General features: G+C 40.6%; 1 protein-coding gene across 1 annotated transcript; it reads right to left on the bottom strand.

Moving 5' to 3' along the window:
* Positions 1 to 4,545: 4,545 nt before the first annotated feature.
* LOC306785682 (apoptosis-stimulating of p53 protein 2-like) lies at positions 4,546 to 6,365 on the bottom strand (the record flags this gene model as incomplete). The annotated part of the gene is made up of 6 exons (XM_079280137.1): positions 4,546 to 4,923; positions 5,028 to 5,227; positions 5,356 to 5,522; positions 5,707 to 5,840; positions 5,977 to 6,114; positions 6,342 to 6,365. The coding sequence occupies 6 exons, from the start codon at positions 6,363 to 6,365 to the stop codon at positions 4,882 to 4,884; spliced, it is 705 nt and encodes a 234-aa protein (XP_079136263.1). The 3' UTR covers positions 4,546 to 4,881.
* Positions 6,366 to 12,057: the final 5,692 nt, after the last annotated feature.

Here is a 12,057-nt window from a genome sequence, read left to right as displayed (position 1 = left end):
CTAACAGCATTAAGCTAGTTGCTTAATTTCTAGCTTTGGCGAAATCCCCACTTAAATACATCTTCTCCCTCTATGTATGACGCTATCTTACAATCATCATTATAATATTTAGGATCATTTCTAGTATCTGTAAAAAAATGTATTCGATTTCTTACCTGCGCGCTGGCGCCAGCAGGCGGTCCAGGTGGAGCGGACGCCATCGCTGCGTTCACAGTGGTGTGTGGAAGTGCGAAACGTCATATATTAAAGTGTGGTAGTTGAACGGCCCAATATGGCATTGTTTATTGCTCTTTTACTGTGATTCGTCCCAAGTAGAGGCTAAAACAGCTTGCTAAACAGAATTTTGGCACTAGCGTCATTTTTTAAACTTTCAATCACGTGAATATGGTGAATAGAAAGCGTTGAATCATAATTCTCGCGGTGCCCACGTTCCCTGAAGGCAACGTGGTTGAGGAACTCCTCAGCCCTCGTTGTTATGCTGTCACTCATGATGACACGCCCCTCTCAGTTGATACCACGCCCCCCACGTTAGATCTGGGTCAAAAGTCTGAACTGAAAAAAACGACCTGAACTGAAAAAAAAAACCTGAACTGAAAAAAAAACCTGAACGTGAAAAAAAGATTTGAATCTGAAAATATAAAATCTGAAACTGAAAAATATAAGAACTCAAATATCAAAATATATATGAACGTGAAAACTGAAAAAAAAAAATGAATTCGAAAAAATTCCAGAACTGAATCAAAATTATATTCAACCCAAAAAAACTTTTCATTCACTTATTTTTATTTTGAATACGTTGCTGTATTTTTGGACTTTCAGGTTCACATTTTTTTTTCAAGTGAACGAAACTTTTGACCTGGATTTAGCTCCATACAGCTCCGTCTTAGAGATAAACAGCCTTCAAGAAGGGGGGTGAATTGGTGAAGGAAGTGGCTGACTGAAGTCCGACGGGTTCAGCCAATCACTGAGCTGATCGATGGGCTAAGGAATGTGTAATATGAGGACTCTCACACACAATGTGGCCCAACCCTGGCTTGTGTGTGGGTGAAGATAAATTGTTAATACTTGTAGATCGTCTACTGATGAGAAGACTGGATACTCTTCTGACACTGATGAGGGTGGTGATGGGAAGAAGACCAGAGAACCTCAGTCAGGTTTAAACTATGTGAAACCTGATGATGACAGGAAATATTTCAACTTAAAGTACAAGTTTGTTCTCTTTGATAACACCACATGGATTTGGCAGCTTAAAATGGTTCATGTGTTCATGGTCACATAAGTTGATTACATTATTGTATTATCTGGTTCTAGTGATACTCTGGAAGTGTATGTCCAGGAGACTCTTTGCTCAATTCTAAAATGTCTTTGTAACCCCTCTGTGTGTGTTTACTGTTTTCCTGCAGACGTCCAGCAGCTGTTGTTGGTTAAAGAAGAGGTTCCCTCTGAGCAGCAGGAGTGGAGCTCCAGTCTGGACCAGGAGGACCCAGAGCCCTCACACATTAAAGAAGAACAGGAGGAACTCTGCACCAGTCAGGAAGGAGAGCAGCTTCAAGGTCTGGAGGAGGCTGATGTCAAGTTCTCATTGACGCCTGTGAAGAGTGAAGATGAAGAAGAGGAAGCTCAGTCCTCACAGCTTCATCAAAGACAAACTAAACAGATGGGAACAGAAGCTGATGGAGAAGACTGTGGAGGACCAGAACCAGACAGGAACTTGGATCCAGATAGACATCCAGAACCAGATACTGATGAGAAGACTGGAGAGTCTTCTGACACTGATGAGGGTGGTGATGGGAAGAAGACCAGAGAACCTCAGTCGGGTTTAAACTATGTGAAACCTGATGAAGTCCGTGTCAGTGATTCAAGATGTAGCGCTGGTGAAAAACATTTTAGATGCTCTGAGTGTGAGAAAACATTTGGCCAGAGTGGAACTCTGAAGATACACATGAGAACCCACACAGGAGAAAAACCTTTCAGCTGCTCAGTCTGTAAGAAATCTTTTAACCAGCGTTCAACTTTACAGAGACACATGAGAACCCACACAGGAGAACAACCTTTCAGCTGCTCAGTCTGTAAGAAATCTTTTAACGAGCGTTCAACTTTACAGAAACACATGAGAACCCACACAGGAGAAAAACCTTTCAGCTGCTCAGTCTGTAAGAAATCTTATAGCCAGAGTTCACATTTACAGAGACACATGAGAACCCACACAGCAGAAAAACCTTTAAGCTGCTCAGTCTGTAAGAAATCTTATAGCCATAGTTCAACTTTACAGATACACATGAGAACCCACACAGGAGAAAAACCTTTCAGCTGCTCAGTCTGTCAGAAATCTTTTAAACATCGTTCACATTTACAGAGACACATGAGAACCCACACAGGAAACAATCCCCTTTAGCTGTTCTGGTTGCAGTAAAGTTTCCGTTTGTGATAAAAGCTTTCAGCACGAGTCACCTCTGAAGTTACACATGATTAACCGCGGTTCAACTACACTGATTTCAATACAAAAAGTGATTCACTGAATGAGCGCCAACTGTACAGTTTGAAATAGTTTTGATGATTATATTGATTGATTTGATGGTAATGTCAGTTTAAGACGATGGTTTTACCTGCATCTGTGCACAGTATATTGTATTCAAATTATTTCATCAATAAAAAGTAGAAGGTTTGTGTATTTCACTGGTTCATACAGTTGTACATGGCACACTTTGTTCATCAGGATTAAATCCATCAGTGACTGGAGTGTGACACAATAGTTCTTTATCTTACTTGGCAGTTTGCACTCTTTGCTGCTGCCATTACTGGTATAAAATTGTCATCTTGTCTGACACAAACTCATAAAAAGATCCTGAGAAAAAGCAATCTACACATCAGTTAGCCACGTACGTGGCACGGGGCCCTGATCACACCCGGCCCTCATACATTGTGTTACATAATGCTGTTTGGAAAATACTAAATGCTAAAAATAGTGCGGAATGAAAGAAATCTACAGAGATTAAAACAATAAATAAAATGTCAGTGAATCAAAAGACATCACGGAAAGTGATGCAGATCAATCAAAGAAAAACAACTCACTTTTTTACGAGGGAAAAGACAACAGCTCAATCATAGAGTTGGAAATTTGTCTTTAACAGTAAATACACACGTTTTATGTCACTCTCACACGGAGCCATCTAAAAATACATATTACAGGGAGGAACTGAGACAGAGCTCCAGTATTTATCCCACTATGACTACGTCCTACTCAGTGAACTCATAGAAGGGAACCTCCAGCTTTAGAGGAGCAGGTCCCTTTCTTATCCTTCCTGAAGCATCGTAGTGGGAGCCATGGCACGGACAGTTGTAGCCTCCGAAGTCTCCGGCGTTGGCGATGGGCACACAACCCAGATGGGTTCACACACCGAGGACGATGATCCAACAGGGGTTCATCACTCTATCCTTGTCATGCTCACACCTCAGACTCTTCTTCCATATTTGGATTGGTGCTCTGGGAGGTGAACAGTCCTCGTCGGTCCAGCAGGGGGCAGCAACGACAGTGTAACAAAACAACAATATGCATTGAGAGCAACATATTTCTACTCACCTTTATCACAATGATGAGAAAACTGGAATCCGGTCTGTGTTTGTAGTCATACAAGCAGACCATAAAAACTTAGTACAAAGTATTTTATTGTAAATGTTTGAAACACTACAGTACATCTGTGGTTATAGTACTGACAAAAGGGCTAAACAAAAAAGTAACAAAAATAAATACATCTGCATTGACAGATAAGTGATGGGTACTGTGAAGTCTTATTGTATAAATTCCATCTTTTTTATCTTTTATTTGACTTGAGAAATTGTCTCTGACTTTAGGATGTAGCATCATATTCGCTTACCGATTATTACAAAGGTTTCTGGTGTTACGCTTGCCTTCTTACAATATATCGTCATGAAATGGCTGTAATAAAATATTATTTTTCATACTGCATGACATCTCCTCCCTGGTCAAAGGGTTTCTAAAGAGCGTGAAAGTCCATTTTCATAAGAATATAATTCCTACAGTAACTTCACAAGTTTTTTAAAAACACAAATACATGTATACACGGTATCTATGGCATCTCAACCACAATGTATGAAAGCAGACTGGCTTTCTGGGTTTCACAGAACAAACAGCAACAGATCAATCAAAAGCTTCATCGCAGGTCCTTTCGACCAATCATCTCATTTTGTTTTTGTTTAGTCAGAACAGTGACGGTCACAACTGAAACGTTACACCTCTAGTGCCGTTATGAAGAGGCACAGTCACTCAACAGTGATGGTGGAAAAACAGGCGCCCCAAAGATTGTCACGGTAAAGGAGCATTTTTAAATCATCATCATCATCATCCTCCACTTGTTCGCCTCATGCACTGTAGAGCCCCACGTAGTTTTAAAAGACCATTCGAAAGTGTAAAAATGTCTCGCAATAAGAATACCGCTTGTTCAATTTACATCCCAACATTTGTGTTTCTGTCCGTTCAGAAATAGTTGCAGACACTAATTACATAACAGCAAAAAACAGTGGAATAAAAGGGAAACAATGTCAATGGTGTCTTAAGTACACAGTGTGGCCTGGAAAAATAAGTGAAGGAGAATCCCTCTGTCGTAGATACAGAAAAAAAAGTGCCAGAAAGAGTTCATAGGTGATCCTTCATATTGTTTGGTCTGTCTCATTCTCTTCATTATAGCAGTGCCCTTCTCTTCCCCAGTCTGTTAAAGCCTGCCTGTGTGTGTGTGTGTGTGTGTGTGTGTGTGTGTGTGTGTGTGTGTGTGTGTGTGTGTGTGTGTGTGTGTGTGTGTGTGTGTGTGTGTGTGTGTGCGAGAGAGTTTTGGAGAGTTCTGGGACACTGGAATGCGCAGCGTTTTAAGCCAAGGTTCTCTGTCTTGGCTTTATTCTGGGATAGAGCTGTTAAGAGACAAGAAGAAGACAACAATGTCAACAATGCACATTTGTTCATGACATAATGAACACGCTTGTCTTCATTACAGTTTCAGTGACTCGTGACTCACCCCAAGGAGGTTGCGGGGAATGTACCCCTCGGTGTCAGCCATGTGCGCCCACCACCAGTCTATCTCGTCCTCGTCCTCCCTTCGGACGATGGTCATGCAGTCTCCCTCGCGGAACATCAGTTCATCGGGGTTTTCACCACTGTAGTCCCACAGACCATAGACCACTCCCCTGTTCATGATGCCCATCTTCTCTTGCACACCTTAGGGTACACAGATTTAAAATAACAGAAAAATAATTAATAGTGAGTTTTTCACAGAAACATAAGACACAGGAAAGAATTAAAACTAAATTCGTATAAGGTAAAATAATAACACCGCTTTTACTGACCGTAGAGGAACTGGGAGCACTGGGTGTAGCCCTCCTCCATCTCTTCACATTTATCAGCTGCCGTTTGCATGTCACTGTAAGTCATAGCAAACACTGCTGCACCAGACTCCACCAGGAACTTGCACACTTGCACATTGTTACAGGATGCAGCACAGTGAAGAGGGGTCCTGTGTTAGAGGGTGGGTGAAAAAGGAGGTAAGGACAGAGGATACGAGAGTGGGAGCTGAGAAACACCAACCACTAGGAGTAGTTCTGTTGTAGCTCATACTGCTAGATTATGCTCAAAGTTAAGTTGAAGAAAAAACAACATGGAGACGAATGATAACCGTTTGGACTGATCTGAGAACTTACCAGCCATCACTGTCAGCAGCATTGACATTGACACCAAACTGAACCAGAAACTTGACGATCTCTGTATGTCCGGCACAGACAGCATTGTGTAGGGCAGTGATTCCTTCATCGTTGGGCAGACTGGGATCTTCCACCTGTGAATGAGGAATCACAATGAGTTAAAAGAGTTTCAGTTCAGCACCAGCAAAAGCTGACTTACACAGCAGAAAAACAACTGTGATTTTAAACATTATAACCATGTTATTATAATACATAGCAAATGTTTCTTACTTCATAGATGATTCTCTGGACCAGGTCAAATTCTCCCTCCAGAGAAGAGTCCAGCAGCAGAGCCAGTGGGTTGAACTTCAATCTCATGTTGTGCTCAATGCGTTCAGAGCCGAGCTTGCGCAAGTTGGTCCTCTTTCCCTAAAGACACAATCATAACGGTGTATCACACAAACGATCTCAAACAGCCGTTACAAACACAGACATGTAAACTCTCAGATGTGAGAGTCTCATCCTGAAGTGCGTCCACTCTTTACTGGGTTCAATCTGGACTGAGAGCAGAGGAGGGACTTGTTTTCCGGCTCTAAATGCATTTCTAATCCAGGCCCGCCCTCCCACGACGCTCACCACTTCTTTTCTCCACCTACCTCCGAATCAGGTAGACCGGTCATTTTGTTTTTTTGTTGTTGTTATTTGATAAAGAGACGGTTCCTGGTTCGCTGTGACACTTTTGTTTGTGAGCTGTCGGTATCACGAGATCTAGCCAGCGCGAGGACATTCACACTATTGGGGCTAAGTGGATGCAACCTGTCCAATCAATGCTACAGGGTGGCGTCACACTGACACCTAGCGCGCAGATTCTACATTTCTCTTGTGAGCACTCCCTGTATTTATTCACTGCTGCATACTTTCAAACGTCGCATACTTTTTATTTTTTACTTTGCAAAGTACATACTGTTGCATGCATTGGGACATACTTTGTCATAACATTGCACCTCGAACCTTGACCCTCTTGCTCATATATCAGCGGCGCAGAGGATTGTGGGTCAGAATAGCCAGAGAAGCATGCTGACTTGTATAATGCAAAATGCGACCATATGCAGAGGGACATTCTGTTGTTTTTGGCACACTGCATTTGACATACTGCGTATTGGAACATACTGTGTGTGCCAATACCCATACTACCATATTGTTTAGTATGCTAGAAAAAATATTTGCTATGTTGAAAGAGAGTAAAACCGTGGATTTGAGAATTAGGAAAACTCCATATGAATGATTCTGGTGTTCAGTAACTGCTGGAAATGTAACTAAAACTACAATAGCAGTTAAGTTCACCATATAAACTCGTATGTCATAGATGTGTTGACAACTCTGTCTCCAAGTAGCTCAAAGATCAATATCAAAGGATATGCTTACGACAGGTTCACAGAAGACAATGGACATCACTGCAGCTTTTGTTCTTTTTTTTATCAAAACACTTTTATGCAAGACTCCCATCACTCAAATTCAGGCATGCAGACATAATTGTTGGAATGCTGTTAAGCATTCCAACAATCTTTATTCTTTTCTTTATTCTTTATTATTTTCCAACATCTTTATTCAACTTCTTCTATTTCTTCCGTCGCACCTCTTCTTCTCCTTCATATTTTAAGCTCCAGAAACCGTTCAACTATTAAAATGTTCAGCTCTTTCACCAGAGGTCTGCTATGACTTTTCATATTTCTAACCTTTGTTGAGGATTTAACTCGAGTGAACAGACTGAGATCGAGGCGTTTAGCTCAATTCAAGCAATAACATTTATTTGTAACAGAAGTATTATGTCCAGCAGTTAAATGTGCACGGACCTAGAAAAGTGAAAGCTAAAAGGCTTAGACATAGTGCGCATGCGTGTTATAGGTTCTTCTGATGGAAGCCTATTGGTTAAAGCAAAGTTGCAGGCAGGGCTGTGTTTAGCAGAACAGCAGCCTGGTTGGAGCACTGGGCATCTCCACCCACACTGGCTCATGTCCGGATCCCGCCTTCTCTGGCTCATCAGTGTGTATGCATGTTGTTAACACTCAAGGTGCCGGAAAGGGTGCAGTTCTAAGCTATTTCGAAGTCTCTGTGTGAATAGATAAAGAGAACTCTTCTCCTACTCTAAGATGGCAGTTTCCGCCCTAATCTGGTGGTTTAAGCAAGTGTTTCTTTCAGGGCCACTGTATCTGTTTCTATCATGCGAGCAGGTGCAGGAATGCCCTGCTCGGAGTATTTGACCTACTTACAGTGACCTCACAACTCCGCAATATAAGCTTACAAGTATAGCGCATATTATTTAACATTGAATGAATATATTTTATTTACACCTTTAAACTTTTTGAATTATTAAGCTTTTCATTTTCAATGGGATCTCTATGGAGAATATTTTCAAATGGCTTCAGGCACACAGGTGTTCGCGATTGAGCCAATTAGTGATGTTGATAAACACACAGACTCACAGACACACGCGCACATACACTCCTCTCCCTCTCTCTCTGTGTGTCTCTCTCATACAGTCATTCAGGTCTTAGGGATCTTTAGAGGTCTTTCCCCACTCCTCCTCCACCCCGCCCCCCCACACACACACCACACCCCATTTCAAAATAAAAGCCCCAGAGAGTGAATTCTAACTGAACTGCTTGTGATGAAGCCTGTCATTTAATAACCTCTGTTTATGTGTGTCAAACATTATGTCTCCTCTCCCCCTCACTCCCCCACCCAGCCCCACCCTTTCAAAATAAAAGCCCCATGGATTAACTGTATTTAAACAAGCTCAAAATTAGGCTTTTTTGTTAAAAAAATGAATGCTCTAACTACTACTGCTGCTGCTAATATAGTGTTACTACTACTGCTACTACTACTTCTACTATAACTTTTGCTGTTGCTACTATTACTACTACTGCTACTGCTATTACTGCTACCATCAATATTATTACTACCACTACTGCTATTACTACCACTACTATTACTTATATGACAACTGCTACTACTACTATTCATGCTACTAAAAGTAGTAATACTACTACAGCTATTAGTACGACTGCTACTAGTACTACTACTACTGCTACATCTTCTACTGCCATTACTATTACTACTACTACTGTGATATTAAATACTACGACCAATACTACAGCTATTACTATGACTACTGATACTACGTCTTCTACTACTTCTTCTAATTACTAATACTTCTACTACTAATAATACTTCTACTACAACTTCTACTACTACTACAAATATCACTAATAGTACGACTAGTAGTTATTCTAATGCTACTAATACTTCTACAAATAATACTTCTACTACAACTTATACTACTACAAATATCACCACTGATGAATTTTTTTAAGCCACAGAAACTGTTCAAATGTCAAAATGTTCAGCTCTTTCAGGAGAGGTGTGATATGACTTTTCATATTTGTAATCTTTAAACTCTTTGAATTATTAAGCTTTTTGCAATTTGTTTTTGAATTGGATATCTATTTTAAGCAATGTTTTTGCGATTAATTTCAGTTTTCAGCATTCCAACGCATTTTCAGCAGGAAATGCTTTTTCTAGTTCCACTTTACGGTCCTCATCGGTTTCCCCGCCGTCCTCTCCTCCACACCCTCGGGTAAAATATCTACATTTTCCATCTCTAGATTGGGTGAGATTCATGGTGCAGCATATCTCATATCTCAGTAAATGTGGATGTTATGTACACAGGAGCTCAGCATTTAATGAGGGTGTCTGTGGGGAAAGCCAGATCCATCACTTTGCCCTGTTCCTATACCCGGAGAGACACATACCCAATAAAATAACATGCCCAGAGGAGATATACATGGGACTTTAATCATCATATTGCGTAAGACAACTGTACATAGATCAGATATGTATCCGTGTGTAAATACCCTGCAGACCTTCACACTGCTCATAAAAACACAAAGGGCTCGTGTGCTGCAGAGATCAACGAGAGCTCTGATTATGACGAGTAAAACAGCCGCTATCTGTCATTCCACCTATGACTTTCTTTTTGAAAAAAGTATTTATCAGTGCTTTGAATCCATTATGAATGTGTGTATCAATTATAAATGTAGTGAGTCATGTTCAGTGAGCAGTGTTGATGTTGAATTCAGCCTTTTATCTCAACTCCTTATTGCAATGCAGCAGGGGATGTGTGCAGCACAGGGGGTTGTGCCTTAAACGTCCGTGCTGCATTAACCCCCATAAAGCTCACAAAGGGACCCAACAGAGGAAGACCACCGGAGCTTATGGACCAGGAAGTGTCACCGTGCCTGGTTACCATGGCAACAGAGGTACCTGGGAAAAGGCGGTTGGTTCACATGACGACATACAGTAGCCTATGTCGTGGATATATTAGTTATCTACATCAAAGGGTGCAGCACTTCTGTGTCTCTCCCAGTGTGGGCTGGAATAATAAAAGATCTATCGGCACATAAAACACAGCATGCAGTAGGAACACCAGTCAGTTTAAATATAGCCATATTTAATATATATTATACATATATGTTGTACAGGTATCTAGATCTAAACATTGATTGTTTGAGGAAGCTGATGTAACACAACCTAAGAGGGTGAACATGGTGATCATTGTTCTTCATTCAGTCTGTTGGTGCACCACTAAAATATCTCAACAACTATGAGATGCATTGCCATATCATTTTCTACCGACATTCAAGGTCCCCAGAGGATGAATCCGGCTTCAAAATGCTTTAAGTTGCTTTATGTTGTCAGGGACACATTTTTCTCAGGTCTCTGCGTTCAACTCCATGCCTTGTTCCTTTTGACAAGTTCCCACTATAGCTCATGTCCTATTTAGCAAATATAGCTAGGTCACATCCTTTTCAGGTTCTCATGATGTGCTTTATAGAGCTGCGGAACCGATGTTCAAAAACATGCTTATTTTAGCCCAAACCATGATATTTTCCTAAACCTAACTAAATCTAAAGTAGTTTTGCTGCTGAAACCTAAGTGATGCCAATGGGTCCTGACCAAGCGTCGTACAGTGATAATGCGTGGAGGGAACATATAGGACCATGGGAGAGCATATATGCACCACTGGAGAACAAAGGACCCTTTGTCATGTTCACTTTATGTGCCATATGAATCTGGGTAACACAGGGAATAGTAGCGTCAGCTCTGCTTCTAACCCAGGGAGTCTTTGCTGTGAAAGATGAACACACACAGTCACCAGCAGTCACGTCAGCCCTGTAATTTGTTTAACCTGCAGAAGATGGAGCACCACAAGGTGTCGACATGATGGACAAATACAAAAGCACTTGCAGCACTTGGTACACCAATTGTGTACATTGTCTCATGTTGGTTCACATGGTCAACAGCACAATTAAATGTGTTTGATGAGAACAGGTCGGCTCAGCAATAAAAGCATTAGTTGCAATAAGAACACTATGTAGTAAGATAAAATGTGGTGACACAAATAAAACATAGTACTATAGACTGCACGTCTGAAAATGAGGGGTGTGTGTAAAAGTATCCCCAACAGTATTGCACACATTTAATGAGAAAAAGAAACGAGATCTGGGATATGAATGGGACAAATAGATGGATGAATACAAATATATACTTACATAAACAAGAGGATTGTGTGTAGTAACTGGCATCTGTAATTCACATTGATGCTGTTTTTATTTGAAATTGTTCATTTTCTTGGGACTTTTTGTTGGGACCAATATAAAAGACGTCACGTCATTTTGTAAATATCTAGTCTTGGGACAGTAAATAGAAATGGGAGCTATATTTAATGTCTTGCCTGCTTTTTAATTCAGGGCAGAAGAGAATCTCGTCTTAATGTGAGTTCATATGTTCAATGTGACGCATGATTAATGCAATAAGGATCTTGTCCGTCCCGATAATGAACACGGCAAAAGACACACTCAGGCCTACCAACATGCAAAAATACCCAGAAAATAATTCATCGCTCGGTATGTTTTGTTCATACTGATGTCTTGAGGGGTCCAAAAATTAAACCAAACGTACTTTTTTTTTGTACTCGTTTGAAATCAACACTTTTTCTTAAAGAAATAAATCTATACTATATTATACCAGTAGTGTAATACATTCGATCAGTGGTTCTCAAACCTTTTCTGTTGCGCCCCACTTTGGAGGAAGAAAAATGTTCATGCCCCAACAAAATTGTAACAAAATGGTTGAATTTTTATTGAAACAACATTTTGTGACTCCTCCGTCTGTGCTTTTTCAAATAATAGAATAAAGAAAATTGCAATCACTTTTAAGTAAACCAGATTGCTCCATCAGACAAAAACTAATAAAATGTGCAATCGCTTTGTTAGAACAATGCAAATAAAGTTGTATCTGTGCAAAAAAGAA

Source organism: Melanostigma gelatinosum (genome assembly GCF_949748355.1).
Source record: "Melanostigma gelatinosum genome assembly, chromosome: 12".
In the NCBI taxonomy this organism is placed as follows: domain Eukaryota; kingdom Metazoa; phylum Chordata; class Actinopteri; order Perciformes; family Zoarcidae; genus Melanostigma; species Melanostigma gelatinosum.
The sequence above is the reverse complement of the archived record's forward strand: the minus strand, read 5'-3'. Positions and strand labels throughout refer to the sequence as shown.